At 37.6% G+C, this 25264-nt stretch overlaps 1 protein-coding gene across 1 annotated transcript; it reads right to left on the bottom strand.

Annotated features, from left to right (window-relative positions):
* Positions 1–14652: 14652 nt before the first annotated feature.
* LOC128244483 (uncharacterized) lies at positions 14653–15603 on the bottom strand. The gene has a single exon (XM_052962485.1). It carries the CDS (start codon positions 15601–15603, stop codon positions 14653–14655), a length of 951 nt encoding a protein of 316 aa, XP_052818445.1.
* Positions 15604–25264: the final 9661 nt, after the last annotated feature.

Genomic DNA, 25264 nt, shown 5'->3' with positions numbered 1-25264 from the left:
AACAAAATCTCGTGGCAAATGTAGTAGAGGGAAAAAGAAAATCATAATACTCTGTTAAAGATAAAATCTCACTGAAACACAATGAAATGTGAGACAGTAAAGAACAGGAAGTATAAATCACTGTTTATTGAGAGGTTTATGTGAAAATTTAATCGTTTAAGTTCGGCAGAGCCAGATGAACGATTAATTTTCATATCAACCTTCAAATAAATAATAAACGTATACAATGGTTGAAATTATTTTCTTACTGACAAAACCTCTAGTTGTTTTTTATCGTTTCTATAACTGATCATGTGTTTGCGTATGAAATGGTAAATGAAGCAATTTGAATGTAGGTATTTGTCATTAACACATCATTCATGGCCTTATTCATGATTACCCGTGTACTTCCCCGGTGAGAAGAGTTTTTGCCAATAGAGGTTTTAGCCCTGTGTTAAAAATTATTAACCAAAAAATATTTCTATATAATTGATGCGTTTTTGTCATTCGACCCGCTTTTAGAAAACCAAAAGTGAAACATTTTAATACAATACAGGATTTGATTTGCTCAAAGCAGAAAATCTGAGAAGCAAAAATATGTGTAAAAGTCAAATAAGTTGTAGATGACAGCTAGAGCTAAATAGAAATAAGTGAGTCATCAAAATGGCTGCCTGTAAAGGGAGCTGACTGCTACGTTGCCTTTGATGGTCAATGCTGAGAGTTATCTTTCTTTTTGGTATTTTTGTGCTGATCATGGTCTTTGGCATTAATTATCTTCTTAAACCTGTTTTAAAACAGTAAATGCTCATTTATGTTAACAAAATCGTCTGCAACAAAAACTTCTGCCAATAGGGTAGAATTGACACCTGAACAGAAGTAAATTGTAATATCTATTGCAAATGATATACTTTCTCAAAGAAAAATTGCTGGGATATTGCAAAATAATAAATCAGGTGTGAGCAAATATCTGAAGAGGTATCATGCAAGGTCAAAATTTCGAAAATGCACCACGAAGTGGAAGACCTTTGACAGTGGCAAAGAGGGGTGACCGTCAGATTGTTAAAGTAACCAGAAGAAATTGAAGTTCTCCCTTAGCGAAATGGACGGGATCAGTGAATGCTTAAACAAATACCATCTAGAACTGTTAGACGTCGATTGGAAGGCTCAGACTTTCAATACCAGTAACCGGAAAAGGCCTGATTCTTGGTGTAAACAGAAATTACACTAGACCCTGAACAAACAGTGGAAATGGTGATATTTAACGATGATCCACATGTAAAACTTGATAGCAAAAAAGAATCGATGTATTGAGAAAAGCAAATTAGGTAAGGCTTCCAGAGAGCCTAGATCAGCGTGGAGGCAGCTGTGTGTCAGCTATATATTTTAGTGGTCTAACTTAAAATAGTGCGGGAATTTTAGAAGCTGTTGAGGACAATATAGACTCAGAGAAGTATACAGAAAGCCTAGACAGTAGCCTTTCGCCTGTTATTGAATTCTACAGAAGGTGACTATATTTTGTCAAAAAGATAATGCCCCAGTGCACACATCAAGAAGGACCACTCAATGGACATGTGAGAGCAGCATTCCTGTATGTCTTGGCCTTCCCAGAGCCCTGATTTTAATATCATCGAAAAAATGTGGCGTTGTAACAATCAAATTCAAACTTGAAATAAAAACAAAACACCTCATTCATGAAATAAAGACAATTTGGTATGATCCCCCAGTGCACTATATGCAAATCCTGTATGTCCCCGTTCCACGAATTATTCGACAAGTGATAGTCAATAGAGGCCATATTTCCAAATATTAAGAAGTCATCAATAGTGTGGTAAAACAATGTTCATACAGTTGATCTTAAGTTTAGTGTTACAAAACAGGTGCTTCTTTTGGCAGTCATTTCGATGATTCATTTATGACCTGCTACTGTATGTTCGTATTCTTATTGTTTAATGCTTTGTAACCAAAATCTGATAAAAACAATCGTAAAATTTGCTCAACTCCTTAATACCGCTAAAATATGTTGAAAGGACGTTTGTTCTACTCTAGAAAAAGATTGTTTCTCCAAACTCGGTATACATAAACTATTTAAATATTTTTCAATTTTTGGTCTTCCCCACCCACTTTTGCATTGCATAATTGTACGAAATATGCTGATTGGTTTTATGATGAATATGCTAATGCACGACGATAATACCAAGAAGCTTAAATTATTTTTAATTCGAATAAAACTGAAATTGATAGAGCTACTCTGTTTGCACAAAAGAAGTCTTTAATATAAAGATTTACTTCGTATAAAGAAAAACTTATCGTCAAAAATGAAGTATATAAGAAAATTTAAAGGAAGAAAAACCTTTTCTTTTAAATCAAAAAATAAAGTTAACAATTGTAATATTCCTTTGGAAGATTTTTGAACATTTTGACAATCTTAGCAACAATACGTTTGATTGCAATAACGATGAGGCTGAGAAGTTTTGTTCAAGTCATGATTTTGATGAAGATAACTCTACATTTCCAGAGTAAGATCAACCTATTTATGTTATTGAAGTACGTAGCGCAATAAAGCATTTAAAACGAAATAAATCGGCTGGTAGCGACTGTATATTAAATGAGTACTTTATTGAATGCGTTGACATATTAACAGGCTACTTTTGTGCTTTTGTGATATATTTAATGGCATTTTAGTGTCGTTTTTTTCCCAGAAAAGTGGACAGAATGTGTCATTATTTTATAAGTGAAATAAACTGTAACAAACGCCAGCTCTTAAACATATCATTTTATTGAGTTGCAACTTTTTAAACAGAGAAAATATCGTGGATGACATCGCAATATATAACATCAATGTACTACGTACTTATTGTAATAAAATTCAAAACAAAAAGTGGACGTATGTGGACATATGCGGCTGCAAAAAACGGAACTGCAAGGGTTCGCTTTAAGGCGCCAAGCAGTCCGTTAAAAATACAACCAGCCGAGATAAGGGCAGATAATTTGTATTTTTACCCCCCTTTGCTAAATATTTAAAGTTAAACTTAACGCAATGTTTGTACACAATACACACCCTGCTGACACGCAATTAAAACGCAAAGCAAACTGTTTCCACAGCGTTTAAAGGTTAAACGCAAAAATTACTGGACACAACACGCAAGAACCTGCTGACACGCAATCAAAACGCAAAGCAAACTGTTTCCACAGCGTTTAAAGGTTAAACGCACAAATTACTAGACACAACACGCAAGAACCTGCAGGGTTACGCAACATAGGTGTTACCATAACACAAGAGCAACAACCTAAGGACTTGTATATTATATTGCGTTAAATTATCGTCTTAACATGTTTTTGCCCGTTTGTCTGTAACCACCAATTCACCGATGGGTACGGGGCTTAGCCCCGCCATCAAGTTTCAAGTTGGGAACAAACATAAAAAATATTGGATTTAACCAAAAAGATTATTGACTGATATAGTGATCATGTAGATTAAATGTTGCCCTACTCTCAGCTGGCTGAATTTTTCTTTGCGACTTGTAATAAAAAGAAGACATGTGAATTAGTATAACAACTTATGTTAAAAGACTGGCACTATATAAAATATAAACGAATCTCCCAGTCTTATCCTTGGCGCATATTGTAGTAATAGGTCCCGTTGTCTGTGTGTCACTCGAGGGAAAACGATCAAGCACAGCGACGCCGTTTGTGCTCCTGGCAAGTTTTTTCATCTCCACGAACAATTCTCTCAGTCATTATTACAACACCGAGCGCACTGAAAATACACAAGCAGAAAAGGACATCAAGATCACCGTTTAATACCTTGATGCTGTAAAAAACTTTACTGTTTACTCTACATGTGAAAAACAATGGGGAGTGGGAGGGCGGGTGTAAATTTTTGTATGCTATCCTACAGACGACGAAAACGGAAAGGAAGAGCTATGACAGACTGGTTAATAATTTCAGCCTTAAATCTTGATATCTGATTACATTCGATCCCAGAATCGAAGGCAGTCTATAAAAATTAATTGCACTTCCGGCTGTCAGAAAGTGTAAACAAACGACCACAATGCGTCAAAATTACAAAGTTGTGTATTATTGCGACTACATAAACAATTCTTACAGAACTTAAATAGAGCGGTTTATTTCCTAAAAATAAATGTCGTTATGCCTATAAAGTCATAACGAATATTATTTTATAAGTGAAATAAACTGTAACAAACGCCAGCTCTTAACCATATCATTTTATTGAGTTGCAACTTTTTAAACAGAGAAAATATCGTGGATGACATCGCAATATATAACATCAATGTACTACGTACTTATTGTAATAAAATTCAAAACAAAAAGTGGACGTATGTGGACATATGCGGCCGCAAAAAACGGAACTGCAAGGGTTCGCTTTAAGGCGCCAAGCAGTCCGTTAAAAATGCAACCAGCCGAGATAAGGGCAGATAATTTGTATTTTTACCCCCCTTTGCTAAATATTTAAAGTTAAACTTAACGCAATGTTTGTACGCAATACACACTCTGCTGACACGCAATTAAAACGCAAAGCAAACTGTTTCCACAGCGTTTAAAGGTTAAACGCAAAAATTACTGGACACAACACGCAAGAACCTGCTGACACGCAATCAAAACGAAAAGCAAACTGTTTCCACAGCGTTTAAAGGTTAAACGCACAAATTACTAGACACAACACGCAAGAACCTGCAGGGTTACGCAACATAGGTGTTACCATAACACAAGAGCAACAACCTAAGGACTTGTATATTATATTGCGTTAAATTATCGTCTTAACATGTTTTTCCCGTTTGTCTGTAACCACCAATTCACCGATGGGTATGGGGCTTAGCCCCGCCATCAAGTTTCAAGTTGGGAACAAACATAAAAGTATTGGATTTAACCAAAAAGATTATTGACTGATATAGTGATCATGTAGATTAAATGTTGCCCTACTCTCAGCTGGCTGAATTTTTCCGCCACAGAAACTTGGTTTCCCCCAAACATTCGCCCGACATAATTAGCAGCTCAAGTTTTTAACTTATTTTTAAAATCGCGTCTCTGAGGTAATCGAGATAAAATTCGATTCCGACATCATTTAAATGGACGCCGTCATTTCTAAAGAAATGATCTCCTGCCTTAATGTCGCAAGTAATCGCATCAGACGGACCCCCGGATGCAGCTATCAACCTCCCCAATCTATCTATTCGCGTCCGTTTGTGTTCGATCGCTTTCGCATCGCTCGCACCCAACCACTTGCGGCGTTGAATTATATCTATTCATACTATGGTGGCGGCCGGGAAGGCGGTTCTAATGTAACAGAGCTCCTTATTTATGATGTTTTTGAGTCTAAAAATTGACTCTGACACGAGATCATTACCACCGAGGTGAATAAAAACAGCCCTTGGTGGACTTTGAAACAATACCTTAGTTTCGATGGCACGGCGCAGCCCGTGCCACCCAAGGCCCCTTACCCCGTACCATCCTAACTCGCATGAAGTGAGTAGGTTCACTTTCCCCGTGTCCCGCCCGGACGCCACCCCAATATGGTAGGGAATCCCCAACTATCCAGATGTCTGAAAAGTGGTAAATAGCAGCCCTATGATAGACCTAGATGTTGTAGACACATAAACTATATATTTTTCTTCGGTTAAAAAAAATACTGTAAAATCCCGCCTTCACTGGCTACGGTCTTATGTAGCGCTTGTAGCAATTCGAACGCCAGCGGCCCAGTTGCATAATTTGCTCATTTGACATACCCAATGAAGCCAAATCGGTAGCCCGGCCTATTCTAAAACTGTGCTTTCTGTAATGGCCTCTCGCATACGCAGTTTTTTTGAATGCACTTAGAAAGAACACTTGCCACTTGCTGCCTGGTAACCGCCCTCCCGTTATTGTGGCAGAACAAAGGGCCCTTAGATAAAGCGCGTGTTTTACAATATTCACGCATCGCCAAAACAGGGCAGATTGTTTTTTCCGCTTCTGCTGGGAGCTTTAATGTCAATGGAGTCGTTTTTTGACCTGTTTTGTGTGTTTTTAACGTGATTGAAATACTTTTCAAATCGATTTTGCAATCATCCGTTAACAATGTCGGGTTACTCGTGGAATTACTCGAAACTAACTCACCGACGCGAAAAAGGCCAAAATATGCTAATGTAAATATTGTGTGAAACAGACTCGCCTCGTATTGCGTATAACAAACTTCCGTTAGTACGGAACATACCTCCCTTAAGATGTTTTTCGTCAGGGGGGCGCGGTTGTCTTTTGATGGTCTACCTCGTCGAAAACCTTCTAACATTTTTTGTATAATGAATGACTTTTGAAAATCAAACCATCCATGAAGTTTATGAAAGTAATTATTTGCTGCTATGTATGTTGCGATAGTGCTCGCTGCGCGACCTATTTCAAAACTATACGCAATGAACAGAACTATGTGTTGTTCGTTAGCTGGCCAATCTCGATCGATCATATACTTTTCGCGAAACATTTTGAACGCGTTCAGGCCAGTAGCATACGCCAATTGTGTATTCGGAGCTATTCCGGCCGCAAGAAGTTTTCCAGCTCGATGTTGAATATTTTCCAAAGAAGACTGGGTACCTGTCGCGGTTCGCGTTCTGCATTTGGGGCCAATAGTCTAAACTTCTCGTACTGAAAACGATACAATGCATCGCAAATTAAGTTACTTTTCCCGCTAACATGTTGTCCCTTTATCACTGCATTTAATCTGAGGCATTTTAGGGTTAGAAGTCTAACCAAGCGCATGACATTGGGGTTTTTAGACGAAAGTTTATTCATAATCTGAACCACCGCTGCATTATCGCAATTAAACTTTATTTTTTTGTTTGTGAACCTATCCTCCCAAATAAAGAACGCAACTAATATAGGGAATAACTCGAGTAACGTGATGTCCCTAATCAAACCTGAGTTATGCCAGAAGTCGGGCCATTTTGCACTGCACCATTCACCTTGAAAATATATTCAAAACCCCAACCTTCGCCTCCCGCACTGTCTGAGAAAAACTCTACATCCTCATTTGATATCCAAAAACTGTCGTGAAAGATAGAAACTCCGTCATGCGACCTAAAAAATTCGAGCCACATCAACAAATCGTTTTTTATATCTTTATTAACTCTTATGTGATGATACGGTTTTGTTAAACCGCATATTGAGTCAATTAGGCGCCGACAGAAAGGTCTACCCATTGGTATAGCTCTGCAACAAAAATTTAACGAGCCAATTAAAGATTGCATAGCCTTTAATGTTGTTTTTTGCTTAGCCAAGACAACAGTTATCTTTTCGATGACCTGCTCTATTTTATCTCGCGGTATTTTAACAGTCATGTTATTAGAATTCAGCTCTAAGCCTAGAAAAACTAATATTTCGGTCGGTCCCTCCGTTTTTTCTTCCGCAATTGGTACTTTTATGTCCGCCATAGTATTTATAAAAATATGCATGATTGACGCACCAGCCTCTACATTTTTGCCCCCCCCCCCTAAAAAATCATCCAAATAGTGCAGCAACTCGCCTGATGACATTTTTTTTCTAACACAATATTCTAGTAACGTTGAAAAACTTTCAAATGTGCTACAACTTATAGAAGCACCAAAAGGTAATGCCTTATCAACGAAATATTGCTCTTTATGTTTAAAGCCTAACAGTTCGAAATCGACTTGCCTAATGGGAATTAGCCGAAAAGCATTTTTGATGTCCATTTTGAACAATTTGCAATTTTTTCCTAATCTTTGAATCATGGCAACAGCTTCGTCAAAACCAGTATATTGTACAGATGTTAGGTTTGGATCTATATAATCGTTTACCGACTCCCCTTCCGGGAAAGAAAGGTGGTGGATCATACGAAATTTATTCACATCCGGCGTATTTGGGTTACTGGTTTTCTTAGGCGGTAGACCTAGTGGTGAGACAATTAAACTCTCAAAAGGGGGGAAATGAAAGGGCCCGCAACCCGTTTTTCAGCAATTTCTGCATTTATTTTTTGTGATACAATATATGGCCGAGCAAGAGCTGAACGAAGATTTTTTGAATTTCGCGCCACACGTGGCCCGGCATAATGTATTGGGAAACCTTCTTTAAATCCTTTAAGAATAATCTGTAACTTGTTAAAATCAAATCCTTCCGAATGCAATTGTAATTTATGTACATCTATTGGGGAGGGGGACAAATTCATAACGTCCAAATTATTTGGCTCATTGGCGGGCACCTCGAAAGAAGGGTCTCCCCCTGCCGCGAAAAACAATTTGGCGGCCTCTGTTGGCGGCTGGTGAGCGTGTAACAGCAAATTGGTTCGACCCCCCGCCGCAGCTCGCTGCAGGGTGCTGACCGCCACAGCTTGAACATGTATGGCTATAACGACAATTTGGCCACCTACAATTGCCACTGTTGTATTCGTGGCATGTGAATTTGCAGGTCGATGGAATTTGCCCAGTGTGACTGACGGGTTCGCTGTTCTGTGTGCAGCGCCACCACAGATCTGTGTTTATATGGGCCCAAGATGACGGATTAATCGCCTGGCGTAGCCGAAACTGTTCGTCATAAGCCCGCCATGCGAAACCCCCCTTTTTAGAGCTCTCTCTGATGTTAAACATATAGTGTAGTAATTCATTGGACTTACTTGGAAATCTTGCGAGATACACTCCCGAAAAAATAATAAAGGCGTCAGTCCATTTTTCGATGTTACTGATTTTTTCCCTACACTCACGTGGCTTTGACTCAATTTGCCCGGCGTCATTTAGCCGCAAAATGTTACTACTAGCATAGTCTTGCAATTCAATGGAACCCTTTAACAGAAGAGCCAAATTAATAAAACTTCCATTTTGAATTTGTTCCCTCAATGGCTGTGGAACATGTGCAGCCAAGTCGTCATCACTAAGACGAACAACTGAAATTGGCAAAGTGGTCTCTGGACCTTGACTTTGACCTGGTGAATCAGTGCCCTCACCACCCCCCGGAATAATTTTTGAGGCCAATATAATTTTCTCAAAATCAATCAGATTCTCACCCGCAGGTTTCTCTGGTACATCTTCCAAATTTCCCTCGACCAGGTCCTCTTCCACCTGATGTTTTCTTTTCCTTCGAGCCTTAGGCATCTCTGTGCAATTTCAACTTAAAATAATATGAAGAAAACAATGAAAATACTTCGATTTAATACGATTTTATGAAGCTGTAAATTTTTGTATGCTATCCTACAGACGACGAAAACGGAAAGCAAGAACTATGACAGACTGGTTAATAATTTCAGCCTTAAATCTTGATATCTGATTACATTCGATCCCAGAATCGAAAGCAGTCTATAAAAAATAATTGCACTTCCGGCTGTCAGAAAGTGTAAACAAACGACCACAATGCGTCAAAATTACAAAGTTGTGTATTACTGCGACTACATAAACAATTCTTACAGAACTTAAATAGAGCGTTTTATTTCCTAAAAACAAATGTCGTTATGCCTATAAAGTCATAACGAATATTATTCCTCTCCATAAAAAAGGTTCTATTAATGATGTCAATAATTACAGATGAATTAAACTTGTTGGTTATTTTTCAAAAGTATTTACAACAATTTTAAATAAGCGCATCGAGTCATTTTGTAAAGCCAATGACACTATTTTAGATGCACAATTCGGATTTCGAAAAGGTTGCTCAACGGTTGACGCAATTTATATTTTAATGTCTATTTACCTTAAATGTAAGCCTCTTGAGTGAAATTCAGCTGAAAATTGTTCAAAATGTTCTTCGATTGTAAACAAGCATGTGTTTGTCTGTTTGATGGGAGAATCGGTCGTATAACTCCATAAACAATATGTTTACAAAATAACCGAAATACGTGTGCAGATTAAATGTATTTGTATGGCACTGCATTCCCCGATTTCTTAAATAAGCCCTCATAATTGTGATATTAGATAAGAAAACGAGTCATACTTACGTTTTATGATGATGTCCGTTTTTTTGCTCTAGCTCGGAAGTGTCATTGGCTCTTTTTTATATACAGCTCCTAAAAGAGCTGAAGCCACTGTTTCGCACCCTAGGTATACTTCCTGACTCTTTAGGTATTATGATGAACGTGATATACAATGCACTAAAGACTTATTCTTATTTTATTGATTTATTAACTCCTGGCACCTGGTTCAAAGACTGCCGAAATAGAAATGCAAGTGATAAAAGGTGCTCGGGAAAACATGCTTTTATAATATTACATTTAAATGTCCTGCATCCGTGTTGAAGTATTTAATGAATACGATAATTGATGATTGACTTATTCGCATTTAAATTATAACTTCATTAACTTATTGGTCCGTTATGGCAATAAGTACCTGAATGCATTGTGTGTTGATGGTAAATCGATGAAAATATATATGCTAAAAACATCAAATTCGTATCAAAACAGACAAAATTATTTAAAAAAAAAACAAGCAAATTCGTTGAATTGAAATCCCCCGCCTGATTGGGCAAAATCAAGGAATGAAAATCAATTGTTGACGAAATATATATATGAGTTTATGTTTGATTGCAACTGTTTGAAATAAAAAAAATATATTGTATATACGAGGTGCAGTCAAAAAGTTGCTATACATGGTCAAATAGTCATAAAACTTAATTAGAATGTATTCCTTGATGAAATCTTGGACTGGTTTAAAACTGGGTCACATATGATTGAAAATTAGGTCACTAGGCAAAATCTTCGAATGTTTTTGTCCGGAATGGAAATATTAGGTCGGATTATTTTCACTATGTCATGATGTACCCCTTGATGAAATATGGACCGCTTGTAAAAGTGGGACACATGGGGTCAAAAACTAGGTCAATGGGTCAAATCTTAGAAATATATTTGAAACACATTAGAGGCATTATGTATGGTCTTATATTCATGAAACTTGATCAGAATATTTTCCTTGATGAACCCTTGGACATGTCTTAAACTGGGTCACATGTGATAAAAAATAAGATCACTAGGTCAAATCTTTCAAAAAAATTGTCCAAAACTGTTGTATAGTGGTGATTGGTCGGATTATGTTTAAACATGGTCAGAATGTTCTCTTGGGTTTAATTTCGACTGCGTTTTTTTAAGTGGGTCATATGGATAAAAAACAAGGTCAATAGGTTAAATCTTAGAAAAAATATTGGGATAACACTAGAGGCAATCTAATATTCATGAAACTTAATCAGGCTGTTTTCCTGGATTGTTGTTGAATAGCTCAAAACTGGATCACATGGGGTCAGAAATCCGGTCAGCAGGTGAAATCTTTGAAAAATTGTGTCCCGAACCAAACATTGGTTTTGAATGGTTAGTAATGTTTGCCTTAATGAAATCTTACAAGAGATTTAAAATTGGTCACATGGGGTCAAAAACTAGTTCACTAGGTTATATCTTACAGAAATCTTGGAAACACTCTAGAGGCAATACATCTGTTTTAATTACCATAAAACTTGATCAGAATGTTTGCCTCGATGAAATCTTGGAATAGTTTGAAACTTGTAGGTCATCTGGGGTCAAAAATGAGGTCACTGGGTCAAATCTTATAAAAAAAAATTGTGAACACTCTAGAGGCTATATTTTTTGCAAATCATCTAGACCAATCTTCATGAAACTTGATCAGAATGTTTGCCTTGATGAAAGCTTAGATTAGTTTGGAACTGGGAAACATGGAGTCATAAACTAGATTTCTTGGTCAATTCTAAATGCTACCATTCCGGACAATTTTTTCTAAGATTTGGCCTAGTGACCTAATTTTCAATCATATGTGACCCAGTTTTAAACAAGTCCAAGATTTCATCAAGGAAAACATTCTGACTAAGCCCAATCAGGCGGGGGATTTCAATTCAACGAATTTGCTTGTTGTTGTTTTTTAAATAATTTTTTCTGTTTTGATAGGAATTTGATTTTTTAGCATTTTTCAAAGATTTTCCTAAGATTTGGCCTAGTGACCTAGTTTTTGACCCCATATGACTTTTAAGTGGTCCATATTTCATCTAGGGGTACATCATGACTAATTTTGAACATAACTTGACCAATCATTACCATGATATGGTTCTGGACAAGGTTTTTCAAAGATTTGACCTAATGACCTTATTTTCGATCATATGTGACCAAGTTTTATCAACGACCATGAGTTTATAAAGGAAAACATTCTGATAAAGTTTCATGAATTATTGACCATGTATAGTTCCTCTAGTATGGTTCGAGAATTTTTCTAAAATTTGACCTTGTGACCTAGTTGTTGACCCCATGTGACCCACTTTTAGAAGTGGTCGAGATTTGATCAAGGGAAACATTCTGACCAAGTTTGAACATTTTCTGATCAATGCCTACCCAGATATGGTACCGGACGGACGGACGGACGGACGGGCGGAATGATGGACGGACAACGCCAAAACAATATCCCCCTGCCGAAACCTTCGATTCGGCGGGGGATAATAAATTAGCAGCAAAACAGCGCAATCAGTGCTAAATAGTTAAGCATTTTTCGCCAATAATCACCTATCAACTATATTGTTACAACACACAATACATCTCCCAAACCTCTATAGAAAAAATAGCGGTTGGGAAAGTTTGACCCGAAAGTGTTCGCGTCAACATCGAATTGCATTCGGTAAAAATCTGGGTATGGCGGAAGAGAGTCGAACATTAATTTTATTACAGCCACTCAATGTGGTAAAAGCTTTGCAATAACATTTAAAAGCTGGCAATTTAGGAAACGATGTCGATATAAAGTATACCCATTACCATAATCGTGGTCCCTGGTAAACATTGCATATAATAATACCCAAGTAAGGCAGTCGAATAAATTACTTTATACTTAATTGAAAATTCTAAAGTGAATGATATAGAGGATATTTGTTTATTTCAGTGTAAGATCGCATAGAAAAACATATTTGCACGAGTGGCTGTTTCTTTTATGCTTATTTTCCGAGTTTTATAGATTTTTAATTTATTTTCTTAATTAACACCTATTTTGAAAAGGGTGTTATTTACGCCGCTACTCGTGGGGCTCCCCTCATGCAAAATTATTGCTGCCTATTTTTTCTATTTCCGGTTTGTTAAGAAAGAGTTCTCGGATATTCTATTTTATAGTTTATTATTCGCTCTTTTTTTAGTGGAAATATTTTATGAACAGTTATCAATGAAGTTTTATAATTCTATCTATGTTCCAAAAAATAACGAAAACACTTTTATTTTAAGCGTGGTATGAATACATAACCAAATTACAACGCCGCCATTTATTGAATGAAAATTGAAAGGTCGAATGTGTTGGCAAAACAATTGAGGATAATCCTTGATTATAAAACATTTTTCTTCGTTTAAGAGTGTGTTTCATGATACATGGATATTTAGTCATCTTACTGTCAGAGACCAGATTTGCTTGAAGACAGATAGATTTCCAGGTAATAATGAGGATCAAGTTAGTTTGTTGAGAAATTTTGAGGCGTGGGTGGGGTAAAAAATTAATCAGTTAAACTTTGTTGTTTAAAATGAATACTTATATAATTATTCGTTCATACTCGTGACAAAATGAAATATTTTACATTGATATGCCATATAGCGAAACCGTCTGCGTGTGGTCTGGTCGTACAGCCGGAAAAAAATAGTTGATGTTATCATTGTGTATACTGCTCTAATCCAGCCCTACTTTTTGTGCTTATTTGCATGAATATACTAGAAACGGACTTCGTTATTTGTTCTTCAAACGTTACCTATTTAAAACTATATGCTTTTATTTCCAGGTCACAAGTTCAATGCTATGTATGTTTGTTATTAATGTCGGAAAAGAGCTCATTGACCTTATGTTTCTTGCTATCAAATACCCAACTTTAAAAGACTCTTATATCTTGTTTCATGTATCTTGTATCTTATTTCAGAGTAATTTGTTAGCATATATTTTTTACATTTTCAAGATGTAATTGAAGATATCTCATTTGTTTATGTATATGAATCACCCGTAATGTAAAATATAGTAAATAATCAAAAGAGATTCAAATAAATTGTGAAAATTAAAATCATATATTTTTATTTCCAATTATGTTTTGTAGATATTGCAGAATCGGGATAAATAATGTTAAACTATGTATATCAAAATAAAAAAAATAAACAATAATTCTATTTCTTATTACAAAAAATACAACAGAGACAGGATAACTTCTTATAAAGAAAAAGTTTAAACTATGAATGTCAAGCTAAGAATGATTTCTTACATTTCTTATAAAAAATACACATTGAAAGGATACTTACTTTCAAAGAAACTGTTAAATTTTGATTGTTAAACTAAAATATGATAATTTATATTTGTCATTTACAATACCACAGAGAAGGGATAATTACTTTCAAAGATTGATCTGCGTATGTTAATAATGATTTTTTCTACATCAAATAATAAAAAATACCACATGGAAAGGATATATTATTTGAAGGAAAATGTTCACTGTGTGTGTGTTCAAATAAAAATAATTATTTTTATAAAGAATAAAACAAACAAAAAAAAAGAGAGAAATGATAGTATCCTTACAAAAATGTTTATTACAGAAAACTATTTATTTCTACTTCTATGAAAAATAAAAGAAAATGCAAGACAGAAAGCATAAAAAGTGTTCATAAAACACGATTATGTTCATTTCTAATAATAATGTCATATAATACCACAAAGAAATTTTATGAAATATTTGAAGAAAAGGCTTTACTGTTTATTCAGTACCGTCATGTTTGTCTTCATACCACAATTTCATGCGTTTGAATCTTTCCAGTTTTTTACCATGGCCAATAATCCAATTGTTGTGGACCACAACGACGTCTTCTCGCTGTCTATCATTGAACGTCACAAAATACTGTAACCCATCTGGAAATCTCTTCGTATCCAGTCCCTTTATTCTAACTTTACTTGAGAAGTTACGAACTATGTCGTTAAAGCCGTCTTGGTCGTTCTTTTTATTGTCGATGTCAATCATCCTATCTCTCCAGGCCCGGATAAGCTCAAGCGTATGGGGCCCGCTTTTTATCGCCATCAGCCCCGTACAGAAGGAAGCATCACTTTCCATCTGAACCCAGAGGTCGTAGTCGCCTGTGAAGTATTGGAATGGGGCCTGCAACCATACGGTGTCCGTGTCGATGTACAAAATATTCTTCCCTCTTTCCAGGAAGTCAAGTATATGATACGGCCTTTTGCCAACGAGCATATTAAATTGCTTGGTTTGATAATTAACGGAAGAGTTGATTGACACAAGTGCGCTTCTTTCTATTACAATATTTCCTAAATTAGAAACATCAACATCCCAAAGTTCCTTATAAACCAAGTCGTCATGTGCCACAACTATCAGCGGTGTTGATAGGTTGAGTTTCTTGAAGTACCATAGCCAGTTTCTGAAAAAGTCTAAGTAACCATTGTTGACCGTCATAAGAATAGTCCATTCCCGGCTGTCGTTCATCGGCTCTTTGGTTAAAAAGTTTGAATGGAGACTGTTGTCCAACTGTACTCTGCTTGATGCGTATATCTCGTTGCTCACTAATACGTTGTTGAAGCTGTAATCTTTGAGGGAAGCAATGCGTGATGTGTTTCCTATTGTAACATACCTGATACAAATCAGAAAGCACACACAGACAACCGCATACACAACACATTTTCTTCCACGGCAAGGCATGTCTAGATTTGGAATGTAATGGAATTATTTGAACTCATTGCAATCTTGGTTTTGTTTTTTGGGAGACTATTACGTAATTTGGATGTAAAGCAGTTCTACTCGAGCCATATATTGCATTATTACACTCCCCGTTGACGGTTTTATAGTTTCAAAGTAAATACTTGCAAAGCATCTCGCGGTAACAAAGAGTATTTAATGTCTGCGCATTTACATAGCAAATATGCATTTTTGTACTGATTTCCTGAGGTATATAATGTACAAATCATTTTACATTTTTAAATATTTTTTTTTTATTTTGGCGGTTGCAAAAAAAGAATTATATCATTGGATATAAACTTACCATGGCCTTCGTTAGGTTATAAGGTTAAAAAAATGCAACAAACCAAGGACTCCGTGTTTTGAAAAACGCACAATAAGCCATGGATTACATCCAGATGTTTTTAAACACGCGCAACATAACACAGACCCCGTTTGGTTGTTTTAATTAGCATACAAGTCAAGGACCATGTTAGGTTGTTTTGCAAAGAACAAAACAAGGTCAACGTTTGTGGTTTTGAGTAACATGCAAAAAACAAAGGCGTTCATAAACACGCAAAATGGAGTAAATAAACACGAAATTAACCAAGGACTTGCAAACGCGCAACAAATCAGTGCCTCTATTAAGTTGTTTTTAAGACCTCACAACAAACCAAGACCGCCGTTGAATTGTTTTGAAAACCACACGTCAAACCAAGGCCGCCGATAAGATCTTTGAAAACCACGCAAAAAAGCAAAGCCGCCGTTTATTTCTTTTGAAAACCATGCAGCAAACCTAGGCCGCCCTTTAGTTGTTAAAAAATATAAAAAAAAAATCCTAGCAGATGGATACTGCAAATAAGTCATAATTCCAAAACGTGGCTCAACAGCACTAACAATAAAAACAAAAAGTACAACAATAATTATTAAGAATGATAATAATTAAAGATAATAATTAAAGATAATCATAATAATAATTATAATAATAATAATAATGATAATGATAATTATAATAATTATAGCCATAAGAATAATTATAGCCATAATAATAATAATAATAATAATAATAATAATAATAATAATAATAATAATAATAATATAATAATAATAATAATAATAATAATAATAATAATAATAATAATAATAATAATAATAATAATTATTATTATTATTATTATTATTATTATTATTATTATTATTATTAATAATATTATTATCATTTACATCTGTGAATACGGATTAACCTTTCACTCTGAACCTTTATGTGATTACAGAGTGTCTTTTGCAAGACTGAGTAAGTAAACAACACGTCGTGTCAGGTTCGATCCTTTTACTCAACTATCATATATATAAAACAACGGAAGTGACGTCGACGTTAAGTCCTAAAGCCGCGACGTCACGTTACGTAAGTTCGCGCGTAATGTTATGCAAATACAATTCATGACACTCCGGGGCGGCGAATGATATCTCTTTCACTGACGGTGTCACACAGCACTTCTAGAGGATGCAGTTTTACGATAGGGCGGGTAGTGTGATGTCCATTTTGTGTCCGAATCTGCGCTGCACGAACCAACCCATCGTTTCCGGTAATGTTCTCCTCCACAACTGCTACTTTCCATGAGGACCTCGGTGTCTCGTTATGGACTTGGACAACGTCACCAACCTTGATCGTCTGCTGGTTTTTGCCGGAAACACGGTGGTGCTCCCTTAAAGCGGTTAAATATTCAGTCTTCAATCGTACGCGGAAATTGTCAATTAAATTTTTCTGGGTCCTCGCTCGCCTCGTGATGTTTTCAAAGTTACTCGCACGGGGTCCCGGAAGTTCAGTGTCTTCGGAATAAGGCAACTTTGTAAGTCGTCTTCCATACAGCAAGTGCGATGGCGTCAATGGCTCCGTCTCGACCTCTCCGGAAGTGACGTAAGTTAGTGGACGGTCATTGATAACGGCCACCCTACTGTGATGATAGTGAATAACGTCTCGAAGTCCACATATGATCGACCGAGTACCTTCTTGACGGCAGTTTTGGTCAACCCAATCAGGCGCTCCCACCATCCTCCGTACCACGGAGCACGTTTTACGATAAAGCGCCATTCTGTTCCTTTGTTGTTGAGCTCTTCCTGTACTGCATTTGATTGCATGAGTTCACGTAGGTGATTCGCTGCTCCAATATATGTATTAGCATTGTCTGAAATCATCAGACGTGGAAGGGACTTCCGGCTGCAGAATCGGCGAAACGTGTACAGCTCGGGTCGATGCAAATGTAAACAAACAGATGTACGCTTGTCTTTTTATGTCCGTCTTTATCGCGTACATACAATGCGCCAGTAAAGTCTACATCAGTTACTGTAAATGGTTCCGCGTCCTCTACTCGTATTTTCGGTAATGGTGGTGGATCAGACGCATGGTAGGAGTTGCCGTTAACCGTCTGCATATAACGCAGGCCCGTAACACGGCCGCACGCAACGTCGGATAACCGGTATCCAGTATTTCTGTCTGAGGTATGTAATGGTTGAATTTGACCCAGAATGAAGTAACCTCTCGTGGGCATTGATTACAACCAAACGTGTGAAGAGGTGTTTCTGCGGAAGTAGGTATGGAAACTTGGTGTTTTCTGATAGAGGCGCATTGTGAATACGCCCACCACAGCGAACGAAGCCGGTGGCATCAAGGAACAGTCTCAACTGCTTAACCAATGGAAGGCGATTTCCATTTGAACTGAGATTCTTGATTTCCTCACCATACGTATTTTGTTGACAACTTCTGAGCCATAATTCTTCTGTCTCTTTAAGCTCACTCGCTGTCAGGTGTTCTGTTCTTCTGGCTGAAACTTCAAGTTTGCAGTTTTGTGCAAACCGTAATACGTAGGCGGTGACGCGTAGCAGCTTTCCGAGAGTGCTGTATCTGGTCACATCGATGATAGTTTGGATTCCTGCAATGGTGTTTCTAGAAGATTCTGACGATGACTGTGGCTCAGGCTCGTCACAGTGATCTGTCCCTGTAATGCACACGGTTGTTGACTGGTAATCCCATGTCGGCCACTTGTCTGTTTCGTCGATCCATTGTGGTCCTTTACCTCACAGTGTGTTGTCACTGAACTATACAGCCGATATACCATGTGTCAATAAGTCCGCTTGATTTTCTTATGTAGGACAATACCTCCACTTCCGGTTGTCCGTCAGTTGATGGATTTCTTCTACACGATTTCTCACAAAACGTGGTAATGTCTTCATTGTTTGTAACCAATGTAATGTTATTTGGCTGTCTGACCACAGTTCCATCTTGGCAATGTTGAGTTGTTGTTGCACGTGTCTACCACATGACTTTGCCATGACCAGCGCTGATTGGTCGGCTGTGCATATGTATACAGCTGCGCCATATGACGTCATATTAGCGTCTGAAAACACGTGCAATATTGTTTCGTCTGCTGCGTTGACGGTGTCGTCTGCTTCAAAGTTGAATAGGCATCCGTTGAATGAACAGGATGAAGCACTGTTCATGTCTCGCGCTATTTCCTGCCATTTCTGTTGTAGCTCGTGTGGAAGTGGTGAGTCGCAGGCATATTTCTTCTCCCATAATTCTTGTAATACTAGTATGATCTTAGCTCGAATGGTGACTGGGATGAGGAGTCCAAGCGGATCATACATTCTGGATATGTGCTGCAAAATGACACGCTTTGTAACAATATCAGCCACAGGAATCAACCTCTCTGGAAACGATATAGTGTCCTTGACTGCGTCCCATCGCATACCAAGAAGTTTCGAAGCTCCATCGTTGTCAAGTACATGGTCAACTTTGGCCATTTAACGCACGATATTACTGTTGGAGTTCCAGGAGCGTAGGTTGAAGTTGGCGGCAACGCACGTGTATCTCTAAAGAAGTCAATGGTGTCTCGTTCCTGCGAAAAGCTAGATATTATGTTATCAACATAGATATCTCTCAGTAAGTGGTTACTCACCCAGTTGCCACTGTTGTTTTCTAGATGCTTGATGATGGTTGCGCACAGGTGGAATGGAGAACAAGTAGCCCCAAATAGCACGGCCTTGAACCTGTATGTGGTCAGCGGGGAGTCGGGGTCACATGGGTCACTCAGCCATAGAAATCTCGTGACGTTCCGGTCTTTCTCGTCCAGCGAAACGTGAAAAATTCCCTTCTCGATGTCTGTTGTTATCGCATATCTATTCAACCGGAAACGCATAAGTATACCGGCTAAGTCGTTCAGTTCCGGTGGTGTTGATTGTAGGCAGTCATTTAGGCTAGGCTTATCAGCAGATTGACGACAACTGCAATCGGGCTATACAATACGTACTGGGGTGGTGACTGAGTCCTTTTTTACTCCATGGTGGGGAATATAGTGAATGGGATGATCGTTTTTAACGTTTGTGTCCACCTCTTCAATAAATCCCCGATCTCTTTGTTCACGAATAATTTCACCGTATTTTTGCAACATGAATGGTTCTTTTCGCAACCGCTTGATCAATTGCAGGGTCGTCGGCGGAGTTGTGATGACATTCAACATGTACTTAGCGGATGGTTGTTGTGTTTTGCCTGGTAACGGACCGGAAAGCAGATATCCAATTTTCGACTTCACGGCAGTAGGTCCGTTGCCCCTGACGACATGATTCAACACTATTTTCCAGTATGAATCCGCACCAATCAGTAATGAAATGTCAAACCTTTAAGCATCAGTCACTGCTAATGCCAACTTAAGTCCCCGGAGATAACCCAATGACGTCACTTCCTTTTGAATGTTTGATAACGGCACTGCAATCGTTGGGACTATCAAAACATCGATTTCGATTTTCTCATGTCTATCTGTAAGTAGATTCACTGTCGCCGTCGCTATTTGTCGCACATTCTGTGTGCTGTCGCCGAAGGAAACTGAGTGGATTTTCTAAATTCCCGTCTGTATAAGCTTGAGTTTGGTTGGCAATTTTTCAGTAATAAATGACCTCTGTGCCCTTTCGTCAAACAAAATGTTGGCATCTGTTGTATATTGTTCGGAACTCACACTAGCAATGGAAGTTTTAAGAAGAACATTTGGACGGTGTTGTGTCGTTGAGTGCAGTATGGCAGTGTCCGGTTGCCTGTTTGTCTTTGACTGGAACAGCGCTGCTTCGGGGTTCAGTTTGCCTATTGTCTTCTGCTGTTCGCATATAGCGGTGTGATGTCTTCGCGGACAATTGCGACATCTGAAATTTGACTTGCAGACGGATACTTGATGGTCGTTTGATAAGCAATTAAAACACAATCTTTTACGTTTCACGCATTCAATTCTCTCATCAACATTGGCTAGGCTTTCACAATCAGACGATTTGTGATCTCCATTGCAAAAAGCACATGTTACTCGACTAGTGAATTTGTAACTTGTTTCGATACCTTTCGTTTGTGCGTCTGCTTCCTGTTTGTTCTACCATTTCCGGCAAGCAAGGATGCCGTTGGCATGTGATGTTCCTGGAACACTGGGATTTCTCCTTCCTGAAACACGTTGATTTCCGTTCCAATGGTTCGTCTCACTTCCGGTAGCGTCCACGGTCGGTCGCCATGGTCACGGGCCATATTACGTCTCAGCACTTTCGGAAGTTTGTCTCTGTTGATGGGAATCAACAAGTCGCCATATGATTCTTGAGACTGGCCTAAGGACTCGAGGCCTCTGATGTATGTTTCCATTTTATCACGAAAAGTCTGTATGCTGTGCGGAGTATTCTCCGGCCGTGGCATTTCAAGCAAGGACTGCATAAACGTGCTAATGATCTTATGCGTCTGGCCAAAACGTTATTTCAGTCACTCAACGGCTTTTGCGTAATTTGCATTCGTAAATGGGAAACCAGCAATACGTGAGGCAGCGCTTCCATGTAACAATGATCGCAGATAGCTGATTATTTTTAAACATCAGACAGGGTGTGGTTCGAATGCACTGATGACTCGTAGCAATCCCAGAAAGTTTGCCATTCGGTTAGGTAACCATTAAAATTCGGCAGCGAAAGGTGAGGCAATTTGTGATTAAGCTGTGCCATCACTTCCGATGGCGCTGACGATTCCTTTATCCGCATCGCCTATGCATTGCGATTCTTGTTTTTGTCACTCTTGGATAAGTCTGTGTTCTCGGATGTCTACGGAGTGTCAGCAGTTTCAATTCAAGGTCGGTAGAGTATTCCTCACTCTCGTCCCCTAGTCAGCAATGTCTGCATGACTTACAATTTTCTCACTTAAGGCTTTGATGGTTTCCGCCTTCTCCGCTAGAATTTCCAGCAACTTGATGCGCTTGAAATTAGATAATTCCTCCTCAAACTTCAAAAGTAGGTTTTCGACAACTTTCCTTTGTCCATCCCGCATTGAAGCTTTGTTAGCTGCATGTTGGCTTTGTCACGTCACCAAAATGTCTTTTGTAAGACTGAGTAAGTAAACAACACGTCGTGTCAGGTTCGATCCTTTTACTCAACTATCATATATATAAAACAACGGAAGAGACGTCGACGTTAAGTCCTAACGCCGCGACGTCACGTTACGTAAGTTCGCGCGTAATGTTATACAAATACAATTAACTCATTGAGTGCGAGTGAGTGTGGTTATTCTGAATTCGGCCCTTGGATACCTTTCTCTTATATAAATGATTGTAGACAAGAAGTCTTCTTAAAGTATACGGAAATGTGAAATAATTTCTTCAAACTTAACAGTATATAACGTGTGATGTCTAAAACTATTAGTCATAGGTATGTTAACAAGTGGAAGACAGTCTGTTTGGCAACGTCACTTAACGTAACCTGGCCGAATTGTCATTTATGTGTTTTCATATATATTTATGTATTTACTAGGAAACCATATTTTGGCTGAGGACGTTTTGACTATGTGTTATAGGTAAAATAAAACAGGGTCTTTCAGGCTAGAAATTTCCATTTTCTGCGTAGTTATCTATAAGTATCTATTCCCCTCTTTTTCTCAAAAATATTCAAAATTGCTTGGCTTGCTTTCAAATTCTCAATGACGTTGCATTCTTATGAACGTAGTAAAATAAAGTGGGTCTATTAATTCCCACTATTTTAAAGCATAACACCATACATCCAATTTTGTTACCCCAGCGAAAGGAAACAATATACCACAGGATTTTTTTAAAGCATCAGATATGAGGAAAACACATCGTATGCGCAGACACTCATGGTTTATTAAGGTATAACATTGAGAACAATATGCGGCCAAGTATTCTGTGGAAATGACACATTTAAATAAGATGTAAAAGGTGTGTTTGTATGAATCTGTGAATTTAGCTGAAACCATGGAATTCTTTGCTAGGCCGATATATTTGTGATTAATTGGCATGAAAAGTCCTTGCACCATACTGTCGATTTCTGATCCCGTATTATGCACGATGTGTAGTTAAGGAACTACATTTGCATAGCTATGAATAGCATGGAAACAACTGAGAATCTTGTCTAACTTTTAGGCTGTAGGCCGCTAGGCCTGCAGACTTTTATAACCGTATCTCGGAAATCGCATCGGCAGATCGACATAACATTTTAAACTTTTAGCGAATTAATGCGCGCACGGGCGTATCAACCCCAGCGCGGTTAGAACTGCGTGGGTCAACGACCTAATTTACATTAGTATTTACATCGAAAATACCTAGTAAGCAATCTGCTCTAATTGCTATGGACTGCGTTCTGCATATTGATCAGCTTGCTAGAAGTAGCGCCGTAGTGAGTCTTCAGTCTATGTTATGCGGTTAATATTGTTTGGAAACGCTGCGGTTTTTTTGTAATTTAACGCACTTGATATATATTTTGATATCGGCGAGTTACAGAACGCAATATAGAAAAGCAGAATCCGCAAATAGTTGCAAAATTAATGCGTACGGAATCCAATAAATACATGTATTGTATACCTGTGTTTAGATTTTGCTTCGGCCGGGGACCGATAATATCTACATGAACAATGTAGTTAAGAATAGAATGTGGGTCATCGCATTCAGACAGGTTTATTCCCCGGATATAACCTCTGAGAAGTCGTTAAAAGACGGAAAAAATATGAATCGTATTATGATGCTATAAATGCTAATTAGGCGTAAGATATAAAACCATAATGTTTTAAATGAAATTATGATAATTCATTTTATCCTACAATCAGTTTTTTCAAGTATAATTTCTTCGTTTTAAATTGTCTTAATCGGCTATTACCTGACATTTTATTGAGATTGTTAGTTTTTAATTGTGTTTTTAAAATGAGTGTCGCATAAAACCATTATCTTGTGTAAGTTCATACTAACAACCATTTAACCATTAACTAAATGAATATTATACACTTTTACAATTCAACTCAAACCGCGTAAAGCGTTAACAGGCTATCGACCTGCTACAATGTTTGTCATAGTCATGTAATGCCGAATGAAACGGAAAGTACGTGAATATTTCTAAGTTTGTCTCAGTAATTTCAGTCCAATATCTTGAGCATGTAGCATAATGCATATGCATATTTAAAAACACAACTGATATAAATCTGTGTATTTTGTCCACGAGTGACACATGTTGAGGGCATTATTAAGATACATGTACATCAAACATACAGTGAATAAATAGTATGTGGGTGATTCGATCCAGAGGTATTAGGCGTTGTAGAAAGAAGCCTTAAACATAAACCTAATTAATATGTCCAATGCATTTTGTTGGGATGCATTTGGTAAAGCCTGCATACCCTGTTAGTAAATTAAATACGCCTCAAGTAAAGTTTGAAGTGTAGAGTAGATTTGACTAAACATTCCTTAATGCTTTATCCCTGGCAGTGCATTGTTTATGAAACAAAAACTCCGGATAAGGTTTTATATGATTTTGAGTATAACTCCATATCTTATAAGTAACTATTTGGCGTATTCCACATTTAAAGTGTCATATACTTCATGATCTTATTGAGAACATGTCAAAGTGAAAAGTTTTTGCGAAGGAAATTATGAGCAAGCATATACTATCTTTAGATGTTTATATTGATACATATGTTTTACAATTACATGACTTGACTCACAAAATGTTGCAGGCCGAAAGCCATCCAACGCTTTTAGCGCTTTGATTTAAACATAACATCACCTAATTTAACTCGCGCAAACAGTAGCATGCAAATATCCATGGTATTAAAAGAAACATGCTGATAAGCACGAAACTTAGAATACTTCCGATATCTACTACTGAAGATTTTTGTTTGCCAACATTCCAAGATCATGAATTGTAACATTACCATAAACATGATCAGCTCGCCAATACAAAAAGAAGACGAATTCGCGCCATCAATAGTTTTAGCGATCAACTCACGAACTTCCCTCAGTTCTGTATATAATGATCGTCAAAAATCCTAAGAACATTCACTTCCGACCATGTTTTTAAAAGGCCGCGTAACTTCTTCAGTAAATGGCGTAATGTTTATTCTTGTAAAACTTAGTACCGTTTATAGTTGTTATGCTTCTGTAATTGCTGACTTGTTACTCTGGTGTAGAATTTGACAGATAGCGTAAGATTAAAGATTAAAATTTATGGTCTCTCAGCAGAGATTTGGATGGTTAACTGTAGGTAGGAATTGATCCAATAATAAGGGGATTCATGTCTTTGGTCACAACTGTTTCTGAAAACGTCTGCAAACTCTGATAATAATGTTACATACAACTTTGCT

The sequence above is a fragment of the Mya arenaria genome, chromosome 8 (genome assembly GCF_026914265.1).
Source record: "Mya arenaria isolate MELC-2E11 chromosome 8, ASM2691426v1".
NCBI classification, from domain to species: domain Eukaryota; kingdom Metazoa; phylum Mollusca; class Bivalvia; order Myida; family Myidae; genus Mya; species Mya arenaria.
Note: the sequence above shows the minus strand (reverse complement) of the source record. Positions and strands in the feature narration are given on the sequence as shown.